This window comes from Nematolebias whitei, chromosome 16, assembly GCF_014905685.2.
Source record: "Nematolebias whitei isolate Nwh7 chromosome 16, NemWhi1, whole genome shotgun sequence".
NCBI classification, from domain to species: domain Eukaryota; kingdom Metazoa; phylum Chordata; class Actinopteri; order Cyprinodontiformes; family Rivulidae; genus Nematolebias; species Nematolebias whitei.
The window spans coordinates 28,107,054-28,124,581 of NC_056513.1; the positions used below are offsets into that span (position 1 = coordinate 28,107,054).

Consider the following 17,528-nt stretch of genomic DNA (forward strand, 5'->3'; position numbering starts at 1 on the left):
ATGGAGGGGCCAGATTATGGAGGGGCCAGATTATGGAGGGGCCAGATCATGGAGGGGCCAGATCATGGAGGGCTTTGAATGTGATTAAAAGGATCTTGAAATGGATGCGCTGAGTGATGGGGAGCCAATGGAGTTTCTGCAGGACAGGAGTGATATGTTTGCAGGAGTGGGTGTGGGTGAGGAGTTGGGCAGCAAAGTTTTGAATATATTTTGTTGAGAGTTTGGATGGTGTACCGTACAAAATGCTATTGCAATAGTCCATTCTGGATGTGACAAAGGCATGGATTAGGATTTCAGCAGTGGAGAAAGTGAATGATGGGCGGTGACATACTATGTTTTTGAGATGGAAGAATGCAATCAGAGTTATGTTTGACATGCGATTTGAATGAAAGCGTGGAGTCGAGAAGAATACCAAATTTATGAATGAGTGGTGATGGAGTGAGAGTGATGTTGTCAAAGTTGAGGCAGAAGTTTTGAGTGGACTTGGTAACACTGTTTGGACCAATGACGAGTGTGTCAGTTTTGTCACTATTTAATTTGAGAAAATTGTGCTTCATCCAGATTTTGATGTCCGTTAAGAAATGGGTGAGGGTGGAGTGGATGTTGGGGTTTATGGATGTAGTAGAAATGTAAATTTTGTATGTCATCAGCATAGCAGTGAAAATGGAGGCCATGATGACGGATGGTATTACCAAGGGGGAGGATGTAAAGGATGAAAAGGAGAGGACCAAGCACTGAACCTTGGTGAACACCCTGGGATAGAGTGGTTATGGAGGAGGAGCAGCAGTTGATGTGAATAAACTGTTGCCTGTCTGTCTGTGAGGTAAGACTGCAACCAGGACAGAGCGGAGCCAGTTTTAATTCATTTATTTTTTTAAAATGTTTGTTTATTTTTTTCCTGGTTCGGGTCTGTAATTACAGTTAATCCGTCGGGTTCAGGTTGGGCTCGTAAAAAACAAACCTATGAGTTGGGCTGGGCCAGATTTTTAGGCCCGAATGCAACAATGGAGTAGCCAGGCCCAGTCTACCTACTTTTACCAATTTCTTTCAGCTACTTCTGGTGATGATGTCCTCAATAAGCCTCCGGACACCACCAACACAGAAAAGGTCTTGCCTAATATTGAGTACAGCTCTCACTTTACATGTACAGGTACAATCCATAACGTAGAACAGAACAGAAGAACTTTCCACAAAATTTCCCAGGGGAATTTCTTTTGTTGGGAAACAAACCAGTGTTTCAGACTCAAGTTAACACAATCTAGTAGGTAAATGCAAAAGACTGATATAAAATATACCGATATCAGAATTTTTTAAAAATAGTAAATATTTGTAAGAAATACATGCAGTTTATAATTTCTGTTTAAAAACACCCATTTAGATTTTTGTATCCCATTGCTCTGCCCTGCTACCAACACAGTATTTAGACTTCAGTGTAGCAGGAAGTGGCTCTGCTCTAGTGATGTCACCTTCACAGGACAAAAATGAAATCACAAACCCTACTAGGTTCCCTTACAATGTGGGTGAAAAAAGGGGATTTTATCTAAGACGAAATGTCAGGAAACATTGGTTTCAGAATCAAATTCTGATGATGGACGAAATGTTAAGCCATAGGAAGAAATGCACTGTATGTGTCACCGAGTTTCACAACTGATATAAAACACTTTCTCGATTCATAAAACAGTTTGTTGCAGCTCCTCAGACTGAACAAGTTTTATGGATAAAAGACTAAACATTTCAACAGATAAACCCGTCAAATGGACGTGACTCACCCTTAGACATAACTAAAAACATTATTTTATTTTTAAATGTATGCTAAACTTTTTACAAAAGACAGGATAGTTGAAAACAAGTGCAGGTTGAAAATAGTTTCAGCTAACAAAAGTTGAAAGTCAATAGGCTAGCATTCAGAATACTTGTATAGATGGATGACAACAAGAAACTTAATGTCCCTCGCCTGGATGTGGGTTACTGGGGCCTCACTGTGGAACCAGACTTAGGGCGTTAGGGGCTCGTTGGTGAGCACCTAGTGACTCTGCCTCTACCCACGGGGCCATGTCAGACTCAGCCTGAATGTTACATGGGTTTGCCTTCCTCTATGTCCACCACCTGCAGGAGGGGCCATACAAGTCATGTGCATAGTGCCATGGACTGTGCCATTCTATGTGCTTATCATGTACATAGAAAAAGTAATTCAGCTCATGATAAAAGGGAGCAAATGAGTTTGAAGCAACTAGAATGAGGATCAGCCTCTCCAAATCTGAGGCCATGGTCCTCTAAGAAGGATTGCCGTCTCCTGGTTTGAAGTGCTGCCTCAAGTGGATGAAGTCAAATATCAGGGTTTTGTTCATAAAAGAGAGAAGAATGGAGCGTGAGATTTTTGTGGAGGTGGATCACCAAAGAATGTACATGTATTATTTTAGTTGTGCATCACTGACTGAATTATTCTGTAAATTCTCAGTCTAAAGTCTCAGCAGTACGTTGCTCATCTGCAAATTGTGATGAATTATTTCTCAGCTCAGTGAACTTTTTCATCTAGAACAGCACAGGCCTTGAGCACTTGTGCAAGTACAACTGACAAACTGACACAGTCCAGCAGTGACTGCGAAGTTTAAATCATTCTTATAGAAATATTATTATACTTATAAAATAAATATAAGTGTTATATTTGTATTTGGAAGCAAATCTTAAAGAGCTTTAAGAAGAATATTTCCTGCAGGCATAATCCATCAGCCATCATCTTTATACATGTGCAAATGTTTTGGCAATTAAGGTGACTGTGGCTGAGTGGTTAGATAAGTCGTCCTCCAATACAAGAGTTGGGGTTTGATCCCACCAGCAGCCACAAGCCTAAGTGTTCCTGGACAAGATACTGAACCCCTCATTGCCTCCGATGCGTGTACCATCAGTGTATGAATGTGATAAAGCACTTATTAGTCTTTGTATATATCTAGTAGAGTGCTGTATGAATGTGTAAATGAGGCACAGATTGTGTTGTAAAGAGCTTTGAGTATCTTGATTGGATCGAAAAGTACAGTCCATTTACCATTTACTGAAATATTTCAACACAGTTTGCAGCTGAATTAATTGTATATAAGTAGCACGTTTTACTGTAACTCCTTCATATGTCTGGATAATTAAATTACTTTAATTCACTATTGGTTCTATCAGTCCTGTCAGTCTTGCCAATATTCTCTGTGTAATATGTCAGTTTTGCTGTGTATGTTCATATGCATTTTACAGACCTGTTGGTGGACATGTTGGGTGTACTTGCCAGCTACAGCATCACAGTGAAAGAACTGAAGCTTTTCTTCAGCAAGCTACAAGGGGAAAAAACCCAGTGGGTGAGTCACAGTCATCATACAATGATCCATTTTGGTAGCAGGGATTCGGACGTGTAATGTCTAACACCTAAACTGCTGCTGTTCCTCGGGTTGTACCCTTGTTTGCATTGAGCCAAATCATGTGACACCAAAGATTACAACTTTAAGATCCTGAGAAACATTGCATTATATGAATTAAGTTGTTTGTAAGCATCTATACAAGTTATGAACTTAAAGTTGTAACATTCTTCTCCTCCTCCTTGACTATAAAGATTCAATTCCAAAACGTGCTTAAAGTTTGACAAAGAAAGCAAGGAAAAGAACGTCTGTAGCACACTGATCTCTAACACTAATTTAGTCTCAAAATAGAGCAGGTTTATTTTTAGGCTTTTAAATATTCAATTTACCAAAGGAGGAAAAAAGTACATCAGTTATAATGTGATTTGCTTTGGGCTCTAAAACTGATTAAGTTGTAAAAAATATTTTAGAACCGGTAAGTTGTAGTATGGTACATATTAATTTAATAGCAATAATTTGTAGCTCTCAATAGTTTGATTTTTGCATGCACGAGGAACATGTATGAAGAGCTGATATTTAAAATATATTTATAAGCAGTGAGCATAATACACAGCTTAAAAATGTTATTTTCTGTGTATTTTTTTCATCCTCAGCCACGTCACGCAGTGAAGCTTTTGTCGGTTCTCAAGTACATGGCACACAGAAATGGCCCTGACTCATTCTTCAGCTTTCCAGGGAAAAATGCAGCTGTGAGTATTCTAAATGATTCCACAAATCTTCTTCATTGACAATTACAAATACATAATGAGCTTTTTTGACATAAATATTAAGATCAGTGTCTACTCTTCATTGACAGACGACATGATTTATACTTTCACTACCTAACTATACTGTATATCCATCAATAGTGAGCGTTCACTGTTTAAGTTAATTGGGGACTGCCTAGTATAAGGCAGTACCTATTTTTATCCACCTAACAAAAGGTTTCTTAAATTTATTTATATCTTACTCTTCCGTCAACTTTAATGCAGCCTGAACCGCAATGTGTACCCCCACAAATGTTATATCATGCAGAGACACAGCTGAGCTGTGCGGTGTTTGTACCAACAGTTTTCAAGTAGGGGGGTGTCAGCATGAGGGTTCACTGTGAAGCAAGAGGCAGGTGAGCGCTGCCTTTAACTTTTAGCTTACTTGCCTGTATTGCGTGCCACTAGCTTAGCGCTATGTCGGTGCTAGTTAGGTCTGCATGCAGTTTGGTTCAGTAGGCGAGGCGCTCGGTTCTGTTGATGGGGCGGGGCGCCCTGCTTGTATAATGGTAGGGGAAACAGCTAATGCAAATCAAATCAAATCTACAAAATGGCCACCTTAGCTAAAAGGGGAAAAATATGATAACTCAGCCGTTTTTAGAGCTGTTCAGCTGAAATTTGGTGTGTTGGTACCTGAGAATGATCTCTAATAGACTCTGACTGCAAATCAAAAGTCCAAGATGGCTGCTTGAGCTATAAAAGAAATATACCATCTGCCAATTTTAATGATATTGAGCTGAAATTTGGTGGTGATGGCTGAGAACGCTTCCCATCAAATACTGCATCCAAATCAAAATCCAAGATGGCCACCAAAGCTACATTTAAATGTATTTAACTCAGCCATTTTTACACACACTGAGCTGAAATTTGGTGAGGTTATAGCTGAGAATGTTCCCCATCACATACTGAATCCAAATCAAAAATCCAAGATGGCCACCTTAGCTAAAACAGGAAAAATACAACTCCGCCATTTTTAGAACTATTCAGCTGAAATTTGGTATAGTGGTAGCTGAGAGCAAACTAAAATACAAAGTCCTGTCAAATTAAAACTTTAAATTGGCAGCAGCCTGGCAGTGCTGGTCAAATTTTCTCCATGAACTTACTGTACCCTCCATACCTAACAACAAGGTTGAGTCAGGTCCTCTGGATAGAGTCGCAGGAATGGACTCAACCTTGTTAGATGTATCTACCTGGATTATTGAGTATTCTTCAGGACATGTACCCTCCATAATTTTGGGGACAAGTCCTGCCTTCTCACCACATAGACATATTTCCCACTAATGAACAGTATGGAAAAAAATAGTGCTCATCTGTCTGAATCCCCATCATTCTAAGTGCTTTTAAGCTGCAGTAAGATCTGAGACCCCTTTCAAGACTTCTATTAGCTTGAGGAAAATCTTTTGAAGTGTCAAAAAAAATTAAGTGTCCTGGAGCCTGCTTTCTGATTATATCATTATCAAATCTTTTAAATAATCATTTGTGTCTGACTGCATTTATCTCATTGAGATTATTTTTGTTCACTTCTACAGTCACATTTTGGACATCTTTAGTTATATCTTGCCTTGAAAACGTTCTAAACATTTTCCTCATTATTCTGTGCCATTACCGTCCAGGTTGAACACATTCAGTGCCAGTCCTGGTTTAACCCAGCAATTCGTGTTAGGGTTTTTTTTTTCCTATTAGAACAGTAAATGGTATATTTTTGACATAAAAAAAAAAAGTTTTCATTCGTATGCTCTTTGTTTTTATGCTTGTATTTAGTTTTAGTTTCAATGCTGTGAAACATTACAGAAACACTGTTCTGTTGATGGTGCCACATACACTGACATTGCACTGTTGCGTTTTCCTCTTCCTGCCACAAGGTAGATTGTGGTATAGCTCTGTATTCATCTCAAGAAAAGTTTGTCACATACTAATGTACAAGTTGTTTTATGTTATTAGTAATGAAGTCTTTGGGACACATCATTTGGCAGTTTGTGCACTTTATCTTTGTTTGACAGATTGTGCTTGGTATCACTGTGACCTCTCAACAGTGGGCATCGTACAGGAAGCTATTTCTCCCCGTGTGTAAACCTTTTCCCCACTATAATATCTAGTTAGACCCTTTGAACCCGTCTGTGTTCAAGTGGTTTCTTTTGCTGCTAAGATAATTTAAGAATGCTGTATTGTGAGATTAGGTGACGTGAATGATCAGAACTCAGTTTTTATTATTTGTAAAGCTCAGCAATAAGTTGTTGCAGCTTCCTGTCTGAATTGCCATGATAACGAACGTACAAAATTTAGAGGCCCACAGACTCTGACAATTATAAATGCATTAACTCTTTTTAGGTCACTTCTTATTCTGTTTGCTATTGACATTGTCTTGTCTCTATAAGCAAATGGTTTTTCAAAAATCTTGCGTTGATATTCCACATGTTGCTGCCTCTCTGTGTCATTGTTTTATTCGGTTGTTTTGCTCCACAGGCAATAGCTCTGCCCCCGATTGCAAGATGGCCATACCAGAATGGATTTACATTCCACACGTGGCTCCGAATGGACCCTCTCAACAACATCAATGCAGACAAAGACAAGCCTTATTTATACTGGTAGGCATCACTGGAACAACAAGTACTGGCTTTGATTATGTGAATTTGAGTTCTGCTTATTGTCTGCTATTTAAATGTTAGATTATCTGAGTTTCATCATACATCTAACTGTCTTTTCTTATGGTAAGGGTGTACATGTATACAGCAAGAAAACATAGAGAGGAATTGCATGAAAAGTGTCAAACAGTCGTAATTCAACAGAGAAAGTTTAACAATATATTTGACACCAGCACTGTACCACCCAAATGCAGCATCCAGTAACACAGATGAAAAACAATTGTGGCATCTCCTTTGATTCTACTTTTCGATTGTTTTATGATTAGTACTGAACCAAAATTCACATTTTATACCAAAGATCTATTTGAGCCTCTGTAAAAATAACTAAGCGTGCCAGCTTAAGATCTGAGAAAACCTAATTAAAACTCTTCTTCAGCCCTGTGCCCCTTATTTCAAATGGATTAATTGGCTAAATCACAGAGTATGCGTAGAGGTGTCCATGAAGTTAAAGAGATGACCATAGGCTATCCTAATCATTCTGACAATCCTTGTAAAGTCTATTATTTATTGGGCACTATTAGTGTTCCACTTGAATGCATTCAGCATGAACATGCAAAAGCTCTCACAGCGACTGAATCTGAACATTTGTATTTTTATTTCATTGTTTTCTTCCAGTTTCCGTACCAATAAAGGCATGGGTTACTCTGCGCACTTTGTGGGCGGCTGTTTGATAGTGACCTCATTAAAATCAAAGGGCAAAGGTTTCCAGCACTGTATAAAGTACGACTTCAAACCACAGAAGGTACGAAAGGAAGCAGTGACATCACACACTCATGCACACAAAAACACTAAACCTTATAAATAGATCAGATAAGTGTCTGATCTTGTCCGATGTTAGAGGAAAGTAGAGCTACAAAATGGAGAAATTGGATTTTGTTGGGAAGGAACTTATCTAAAACTGTCCCCTTTAGTTTCCTCACCTTTGGAAGACCCATTGATTCAGAGAGGTCTTCCTGTCTGCGGGCAGTTTAACAGTGTTTCCCCTACCGTTATACAAGCAGGGCGCCATGCCCTGTCAACAGAACCAAGCACCCTCCCTCCCCCCCCCCCCCCCCCAACTTCCCACAATTACGTAGCGCTAAGCTAACGGTGCGCAATACAGACGCGCTATCTAAAAAACTTCAGTTAACACCCTGTTTCCCCCAAGCTGAGCCGTATCTACCCACCCACCCCCTGTCGACAAAAATCACGGATGATATAAGTGCCCTGCCAAGGCAAGTAAACTAGGGGAAACACTGTAATACTTTCTCTTTCTCCCCCAGGGGAAAGGCAACAGTATATACCAACTACTAGCAAGATGGAAAAAGCAAAATTTAGTTGATATTGCATTCCAGTGTTTCCCCTAGGTTACTTGCCTTTGGAGGGTGCTTGTCTCTTTGGTGTTTGGTGGGCGGGGTTAGTTTGTAACCGTGACAACCATACGCTACATTTGTATTGCACGTGGTTTGTGGTCTAAAGCTCCCCAAACGGAAGCGGCGGAGCTGCATGGGGGGTGGGGGATTTGGTAGGCAGGGCGCTCTGGTCTATCGACAGGGCGGGGCGCCCTCCTTGAATAATGGTAGGAGAAACACCACTCTATTTTTAACACATCCTCAGGTACTATAAAAATGTTACCATTCTGGTAAATTAAAGACATGTAGGGGATTTCATTCCTTGACAGCATGAAGCACTGATGTAGGCTAATTAAGTTCTCATAAAGATCAATGAGTCTCCCGAAATACAAAAAAAAAAAGCCATTGTAATGCTTCTTTTTGTTGTTGCAGTGGTACATGGTGACTCTTGTACACACCTACAATCGCTGGAAAAACAGTGAGATTAGCTGCTATGTGAACGGAGAACTGGCTTCCTTTGGAGACATCGCCTGGTTTGTCAACACCAGCGACGTAAGCAGCAACATTTTAGAATATTTTGTGCTCTTGTTTATATAAATATGCAAGTGATAAAGCTTTATCACAGGTTTAAGTTTTAATTTTTAGTCAGTAGATTTGATTGCATTATCCTGTAAAATTTTCTCATGTGTAATTAAAGAAAGACCAGGTTGTTTTTGGTAGTTGGAAGTTAATTAGATTATTTTGTTTATAAATATAACACTTTTTCAGGAGCTGGCTATGAAAATGGTTTCCCAATGTAATGTAGTTTATTGCTGCTGTCTACGTCCGTGTGCTGGGATTGTGTTTGTTCTGTTTTTGTCATTTCTCATCTGCAACATGAACTCGTTCAATACTATCATTACTTTTACTTTTTTTTCAATAAATTACTCTCATTGATTGTTATTGTTAAGCACTCTAGTAACAGCTGCTGTTTTAAATGTACTTTATAAATACATTTGATTTGCCTTGACTTGACTGGTTGACAGAAAGTAAATTAGTCTTTAATTTGACATGTCATAATTTATAAAATTTTTTCTGTTGCATCGCTGACGTTATGCAGTTTGCTTCAAGTTAGCTTGCTCTTCAGATACTTCTTGCGTTTTTGTGTCAATTGCTCATCGTTTCTGCCTTTGTTCATTATTTTATTTGTCCTCTCTTGCATTTAAAAAAAAACTTTTTAAAACTTTATCTCTCTCCCTCTTGGCATGTTTCTCCTACAGACGTTTGACAAGTGTTTTCTTGGCTCATCTGAGACGGCAGACGTGAACCGTGTGTTCTGTGGGCAAATGGGGGCAGTGTACCTGTTTTCAGAAGCTCTCAGCGCTGCTCAGATACTGGCCATCTATCAGCTGGGTCCAAGCTACCAGGTTAGAAAACACCAACACTTGGGACAGATTTTTGTGTAGTTGTAATGCATGATAAAAAAATAGGATTTATGGTTAGCTAAACCAGCTAACGTTGATTGAATTCAAGTAGCTGAAACTGGGCAGAGAAATTTTAGGAAATTGTCGAAAGAAACATTAAAGGCAGAAAAATGCAGATATATATTTACCAATAAAAATGAGAAATGGTGGAGCTAAGGTCAAGTGATGCAAGATGGCTTTCTTTTTTTTCCCCTCTAGAGAAGGGGCATTCAATTAAAACGCACTGAGGTCCCGTTACTAAAATTTCCTCCTAGTAAAAGGTCTGAACAAAAGTCCGTTTGACTGTTTTGGTCTTCCCTACCCGTATTCACATTTTCACTGTTAACAAACTGCACTTTAAAGTAAACAAGTAGCTCTTTTATCATATTTAAAAGTAGTCCCAGGCAAATAAATTTAAGGCCTTTATTTCAGATTAAAACAGAAAGCTCAGAATAAAAAGCATCTTAAATGTGCAAACGGAGCCCAATAAGTTTTTTTTTCTTTTAAATTGAAGAGGTCCATTCCTAAAGAATTGAATACTTAGTTAACATCTTTAGAAAACATTGAAAAAACATTGAAACATTGAAAAAAAGTGACTTTTTTTGTATAAAAAAGTAAAAAAGTATAAACAGAGACAGTAAGTTGGAAGATAATATAATATAATATAGATGCATATATTTAATAATAATATTCAATAATTATGTATATTTGAATACACGTTTTGATTAACATATGAAAATAAACAAAAGAACATTTAATATCTGTTTAGCTACTGGTATAATTTAATTCAAACCATGCCAGTACTAAACAGCATAAAACCGCCGCTGGAGCAGTTTATCAAAATGTTACAAAAATACCTTAAAATAGTTCAAATAAATCAACCAAAGATGTCTTTTAATTACTAAAGGTATGGTTGTTTATTCAGCGTATTAAATAAATACATGGTTGGGAAGGTCATATTGACCAGGGTAAAATGCTAGCCAAATTAGCCGTTAGCTCTATGGAGTCTTGCATTGTAAGTGCTGGGATTTTTGCTGCAGCGTTAACGCAGCTACTAACATGTCCAACAGTATTTTAAAACAAAAAGGCAACTCACCATCGAGTAGATTATTGAATAGTTTCAAATTTCACTGATTGTAGAACTCGCCAAAGTTGTTTAGTAACAACAGCAGAGGCGGAGCACAACCACATTGAGCAGCAGCGTGACGCCACAAGCAATGACATGGGAATTTTATTTTATTTTTTTAATGACATGGAACTTAAAATAAATGGGGTGCACAGTAGCAGGGTCACATGTGGTTACACACCTCTCGCTTCTCTGCTTGGCTCTGCACCTAAGCTGTCGATCGCTGGAAGAATGCTCCATGAAAATGATCAATTTTCATGAATTTATCAGATTGGGCACGGGTCCGGACAGAACAATCATTTGGTCCGGATCTGGACCAAGGTCCGCCTATTAGTGACCTCTTCTCTAGAGCAAGGTGTATTTAACCTTAACAGAGCTCACTGCGTGTCCAAACAAGGCTAGAAGGTTAGACATAACCGGAGCGCATGCATCACCATGGTTCTGGGCATGGTGGGCGAGGAGCCATTCTTTACTTCTTTGTGGCCTGACAGCTGATCTTGTACAAAGCCATAAATGGAATCTGTATCTCTTTGACCTTTAACCTGCTGTCCAGAGCAGTCATAGGAGTTGTTTCTTAAAAATTAACAAGTATATTAATTTACCAGATACTGTGTTCTAGTAATGAAGTCAAATTCCTGGAATATTTAGCTAAAGCCTCATCATTTTCATCAAGTGTTGTAAAGCACAAAAACTGACACAAGGTGTAGATGCAGATTAGACTGTCAGTCAAATGCTAATTAATGGTCAAAGATCTTCTCGGTAGTATAAAAGTTATTCATCTTTCTATAGACGCTGATTAAGTGGAATGCTGTCCTTCTTGTGGAAACTAAAAGAGGAGTAGCTATGTATTTTTGAACGGCCAATGTTTTGTGTAAACATTTATAGATCAAACCTTTGCTCTTTCAGAGTAAACATTGACTTTTCATTATTGCATTCATGTTTATTTTTTGTAAGTCTTTAATTGTCAGCTTTATTTTGGACAGTAGTTTTTTTTTTTTTACTTTTTGCTCTTTGACAGAGTTTTCCCCTCTCTCTTTGTGTCATTGCACAGGGCACGTTCAAGTACAGAGCTGAGAGCGACTTGCTGTTTGCCGAGCATCATAAGACCTTGCTCTACGACGGCAAGCTGTCCTCGTGCATTGCCTTGACCTACAACCCTCGCGCCACAGATGCCCAGCTCTGCCTTGAGTCCTCTCCCAAGGACAATGCCTCAATTTTTGTTCATTCACCTCATGCTCTCATGCTGCAGGTAATCATACACCTTCAATTTTTGCTTGTTTATCACAAAGGAACCATTCCCGTCTGTGTTGGGGTTTGTATTTCACATGTATGCCATTTTTTTCATGTGAACCTGACGTCATTCAGCAACAATGTTGAAGAATGGACACCCTCTCCGTTTTTTCCTCTGTCCATCATGTATGGTTCTTTAAACATATTTATTAGCTGGTGTTTTTATTTGAATAGGGGTAAAACATGTAGTAGCTGGTGAACTTTTCAAGAAACTCCTCAGACTTTGCTCTGAAATTCTCCACACACCACATAAACAGTGTATTAACAAAATACACACACTTAAAACACACAAAGCAGTTTTTAACCAAGTCTCATTGTTTTATCAGTCTTGTGTCCTTGAAACAAACTTCTGCTTGAGAGGAAGGCTACTACCAGAAAAATATTTACACATATTGTGAAATATGAATGAATATGTGACTTATATTTACAGCTTTGCTTGGCCTTGTTCATACATTTTTATCCTATCCACCTTATTCCTAGCCCTCACGGCGCCTTTTGTGAATTTTGGGTGCAACTTCCAGCGCGGACCAGAACCATCGTTTATGTGCGAACAGTACGAGCTAATGTTTCTCCGAGCATTGTAGGTTTAATTTAAACATGTAGGAACACCACCTGTCAGAGCTGCAACAGGACAATATAATCATACTGCTGCGTACTGAGGATGAGGGATGGAGGAAGAGCTGAAGAAATGGCTGCACATTACATCTACTAGCATATTTAGCTACTTCACTGACTCTTGTTCTTCTGACGGTGAAGTGATGAACAACCTGAAAAGCTCTGAGGTGTATTGTTGTCTACACAGTAATAAGGTCGGTGGTGTTTTGTTAAGAGGTGGGACACGATCTTATTTACCTTAAAGCAGACACAGAGCCCAGCCAAACACTTAAAGTCCTCCATCACTGAGCTTGGGTTCATTGCAGAGAAAATCGTAATATAGAAGATGAACAAATACAATGATGCTGCTTCATACACTTGAAATCAGACCTGATATTCTTGTCACTGTTATCAATCCTTCTGAGGATCCGGCGTCTCTTCTGGTGGTTTATTGTAGTCCAGACACAAAGTAGGATGCAGGTTTTCCCCCTTCAGTCGTTTGTCAACAAAGTGAAATGAGCTCACGTACAGTGTTTTGGGTGGTCTCTTAGATTTTTCAGCCACATTCTTCTAAATTACTCATCTGTAGGCAGGAGCTGGAAACTGTACCGCTTTTCACAGGAACACTCTTTTTGTTTTGGGTCTGTGTTCAAAACTGTCTAGTTGTAGTCACTGATTTAGTTTGGTCTGGTTGTTCATGTAGCTGTGAACACAGCAGGTTCCTGAACTCAGCACGGCTATTTTAGTAAACTTTATGGTTGTTAATCAAATAAAACACTGTTTTTGTTCTGTTTATATCTGCTAAACTGAATCCAAATTACTTTCAAATAAACTGCAGTCTGTGCTCCGCTGCCATAATTAACCAATGCTTACTGCTACTACCTGTCTGACAGGAAGTTGTACCATAATCATTTATACAGTAGAGCCTCCAGGAATAAAGTTTTTAAAAATCCATTGTTGGTTTTACAATGTATGACAGACTATTCAATTTTGCTTAACTTATATTATTTATGAACAGTTATTAACATTTTAAAACACTATTCAATCTTGAATTGTTTTTTTTTTTAAACATGTTGAGTGGAGTTTTATTAAAGAAACTGTATAAAAACAACAGTAAAATGCTGCCAAGGATGAATAAAGCACAACTGTTGTTCACCATGTTCATTTTACTTTAAATATATAATTTTTGACATCAGTTTGTAGAATTTAATTATTACACTTTATTTTGTCCGTATAAATATGTATCCGATTTTTGTTTTTTAACCAAGTAGAAAATTATTGAATAAAACGGACAATAGAAAAGAACAACACGTTTTTGTATTTGTGTGTTTCTGTAGGATGTGAAGGCTGTCGTGACTCACTCAGTCCAGAGTGGCATCCACTCCATTGGAGGCGTTCAGGTCCTCTTCCCTCTGTTTGCACAGCTGGATTATTGCCAGCCCTCCAGCCAAGAGCTGGACACCTCCGTGTGGTAATGCCAAATAATGTGGGCGTACGCTGACAGTAAACTCTCCATGACATTTAGTTCAGCGTTCAATGTGCTGGTTGAATGGTTGTATGCCCAACAACCTTTTTGTAAATTTTGTCTTGAACAACTTTGAAAATTACAAATTGTTAAAATACAGAGTTTGTTCATTTAAGTGAAGAAATGTCTTAATCTAAGTTTTTTGTTTTAATTTTGTAACTTGTCTTACAAATAAAATGTTTATTGAGATTCTTTGGAAGTGTTAAAAGCTACATTTGGGATATATGTATACTTCATGTATTTTTTAAACTGCTCACATCCTTCAAAACATAAGACTGTAAATTTTGGTGACATAAAATGATACTTTGACGCCATCTTAACTTTGAAGGGCAGTGTAGTTGTATCAGCTTCCCTTAAGGTGATGCTAACTAAAATCTGCTTGATCAGCTATTTAGGGACACAACACCCTCATTCAGTCACACTTCATACTGAATATAGCTTTAATAGTGAGGGCTTTGTCAGCAGCTCACACTGAATATCGTCACGTCTAACTTGCTGTTTGTCTCTCCCTCGACAGCTGCACTTTGCTGTCCTTTGTGATGGAGCTCTTGAAGAACTCTGTGGCAATGCAGGAGCAGGTCTTGGCCTGCAAAGGATTTCTCGTCATTGGCTACACTTTGGAGAAGGTGAGGCAGAAATTGTGAACCCTGCTTAGAAATAAGACTGTTTCTGCTCTGCTGGAAATCCACGAACAGCAACACTCCCTCTGAACCAGTATGGAGGTCACCTCTGGCTTGTGCGCATGTTAATCAGAAGAGGAGCCCTTCCTCTTCTTTCCTTTTATGTCCTTCACTTGAAAATGGACATTATTTATCCTTTGTCTTCCTTGTACATGACATTTTCTCCTCCCCTGTGTTCCAGTCTTCCAAGCTGCATGTGACGCGGCCTGTCCTGGACATTGTTCTAGCCTTTTCCAGATACCTTAGCAACTTGCAGAATGGCATCTTGTTGCTCAAGCAGCTTTGTGACCACATTCTGTTCAACCCCGCCATCTGGATTCATGCTCCAACCAAGGTAGTGTAAATCCCCAGTCTTGATTTTTAGAAAGATGGATTAATTTGCACTTTTAGATAGATCCTGGAAATTATTGTTTTTCAACCTTTAAAGAAAGTTTGAAATTGTATTAAGTCAAAATCAAGTTTTATTTCATGTTTAGCATTATGATTCATAATTAAGGCTTCAAAAGAAAGCATGTAATCATCCCTCCAGATATGTGCATATCGGTGGTATCCACTTTTTCCTCTTAAGAACAAAAATAACAACAAAGACCACTTTTATTCCACTCAAATCCGAACTTGTGGACTAACGTGTTTGCATTTACCTGTGCAGGTGCAGCTGACACTCTACACCTACTTGGCAACTGAATTCATCAGCACAGTGACCATCTACAACGCTGTTCGCAGGGTTGGCACAGTTCTCCAAATCATGCACACACTTAAATACTACTACTGGGTGGTCAGCCCTCAGGATCGCAGTGGAATTGTACCCAAAGGTCTTGGTAAGACTGCACATATTTATCAGTAATGTCCTAAAATAACCGATCTGTATACATTTTTTTTGGTCCAATGATTATTGTAAATTGATTTCATTTTCTTTTCTCAATGTTCCTTTGTTTATTGGGGGTTGCAGATTTTAATAACGTCTGGGTTTCTTTTAATCAGGCTGAGGTCTGGACTCTTAACTCCGTCACTGAAATGTCTTATTCGTGTTATCTTTCAACAATACTACTGACCTGTTTTGTGAATCATTTTAGGTTTTGTTTTCGATTTATTGTCGTATGCAGGTCAACACAAGGTCAACAGTGCAATGAAATGCTCAGGAGGAGAAGAACTGTCTCGACTCACCCCCAAAAACAACAAGGAATATCAAAGCATGTGACAAAAATACAAAAACAAGGCACCAAAAGTGAAAAAGAAAATGAATACATCTAGAACAGCTTGGTCCTATTAGTGGTTCTGTTGGTGGTGAGGTTCTCTTAGAACCACAATGCTAACAGGACCATGTTGCTGTTAGCAGTATGGTTCTGTTAGCAGTATGGTTCTGTTAGCAGCGTGGTTCTGTTAGCAGCGTGGTTCTGTTAGCAGTGAGGTTCTGTTGGCAGCATGGTACTGTTAGCAGCGTGGCTCTGTTAGCAGTGAGGTTCTGTTAGCAGTGAGGTTTTGTTAGCAGTGAGGTTCCGTTAGCATTGAGGTTGTTTTAGCAGTGAGTTTCTCTTAGCAACATGGTCCTGTTAGCAGCATAGAACTGTTAGCAGTGTGGTTCTGTTAGCAGCTTGGTTCTGTTAGCAGCGAGATTCTGTTAGCAGCGAGGTTCTGTTAGCAGCCAAGTTCTGTTAGCAGCATGGTCCTGTTAGCAGCATGGTACTGTTGGCAGCATGATACTGTTGGTAGCATGGTCCCGTTAGTAGCATGGTACTGTTAGTAGCATGGCACTGTTAGTAGCATGGCACTGTTAGTAGCATGGCACTGTTGGTAACATGGTCCCGTTAGCAGTGTGGTTCTGTTAGCAGTGTGGTTCTGTTAGCAGTGTGGTTCTGTTAGCAGTGAGGTTCTGTTAGAAACATGGTACTGTGAGCAGTGAGGTTCCGTTAGCAACATGGTCCAGTTAGCAGCATAGTACTGTTAGTAGCATGGTACTGTTGGCAACATGGTCCTGTTAGCAGCATGGTACTGTTAGCAGTGTAGTTATGTTAGCAACATGGTCCCCTTAGCAGCATGGTACTGTTAGCAGCATGATACTGTTGGTAGCATGGTACTGTTAGTAGCATGGCACTGTTAGTAGCATGGTCCCGTTAGTAGCATGGTACTGTTAGTAGCATGGCACTGTTAGTAGCATGGCACTGTTAGTAGCATGGTACTGTTAGCAGTGTAGTTATCTTAGCAACATGGTCCCCTTAGCAGCATGGTACTGTTAGCAGCATGGTACTGTTAGCAGCATGGTACTGTTAGCAGCATGGTACTGTTGGCAGCATGATACTGTTGGTAGCATGGTCCCGTTAGTAGCATGGTACTGTTAGTAGCATGGCACTGTTAGTAGCATGGCACTGTTAGTAGCATGGTACTGTTAGCAGTGTAGTTATGTTAGCAACATGGTCCCCTTAGCAGCATGGTACTGTTAGCAGCATGGTACTGTTAGCAACATGGTCCCATTAGCAGCATGGTACTGTTAGCAGTGTGGTTCTGTTAGCAGCATAGTCCTATTACAGTGTGTTTTTTTTTTTGGCAGCATAGTCCTATTACAGTGAGGTTCTCTTGGCAACATGGTCCCGTTAACAGCATCGTACTGTTAGCAGTGTGGTATTGTTAGCAGCATCGTATTGTTAGCAGTGTGGTACTGTTAGCACAATGTACTGTTAGTAGCATGTTACTGTTGGCAGTGTGATTCTGCTGACAGTGAGGTTCTCTTAGCAACATGGTCCCGTTAGCGGCATGGTA

The 17,528-nt window shown here is 39.3% G+C and overlaps 1 protein-coding gene across 1 annotated transcript in view; it reads left to right on the top strand.

Annotated features, from left to right (window-relative positions):
• Positions 1-17,528, top strand: part of lrba (LPS responsive beige-like anchor protein) — a 312,704-nt gene that overhangs the window by 30,917 nt on the left and 264,259 nt on the right. Inside the window, exons 3-13 of the mRNA XM_037689844.1 lie at positions 3,241-3,341; positions 3,992-4,087; positions 6,608-6,729; positions 7,402-7,528; positions 8,550-8,669; positions 9,377-9,523; positions 11,737-11,934; positions 13,907-14,040; positions 14,612-14,720; positions 14,956-15,108; positions 15,424-15,592. Coding sequence (XP_037545772.1) covers positions 3,241-3,341; positions 3,992-4,087; positions 6,608-6,729; positions 7,402-7,528; positions 8,550-8,669; positions 9,377-9,523; positions 11,737-11,934; positions 13,907-14,040; positions 14,612-14,720; positions 14,956-15,108; positions 15,424-15,592 — 1,476 coding nt within the window. The remainder of the gene's footprint in view (positions 1-3,240; positions 3,342-3,991; positions 4,088-6,607; positions 6,730-7,401; positions 7,529-8,549; positions 8,670-9,376; positions 9,524-11,736; positions 11,935-13,906; positions 14,041-14,611; positions 14,721-14,955; positions 15,109-15,423; positions 15,593-17,528) is intronic.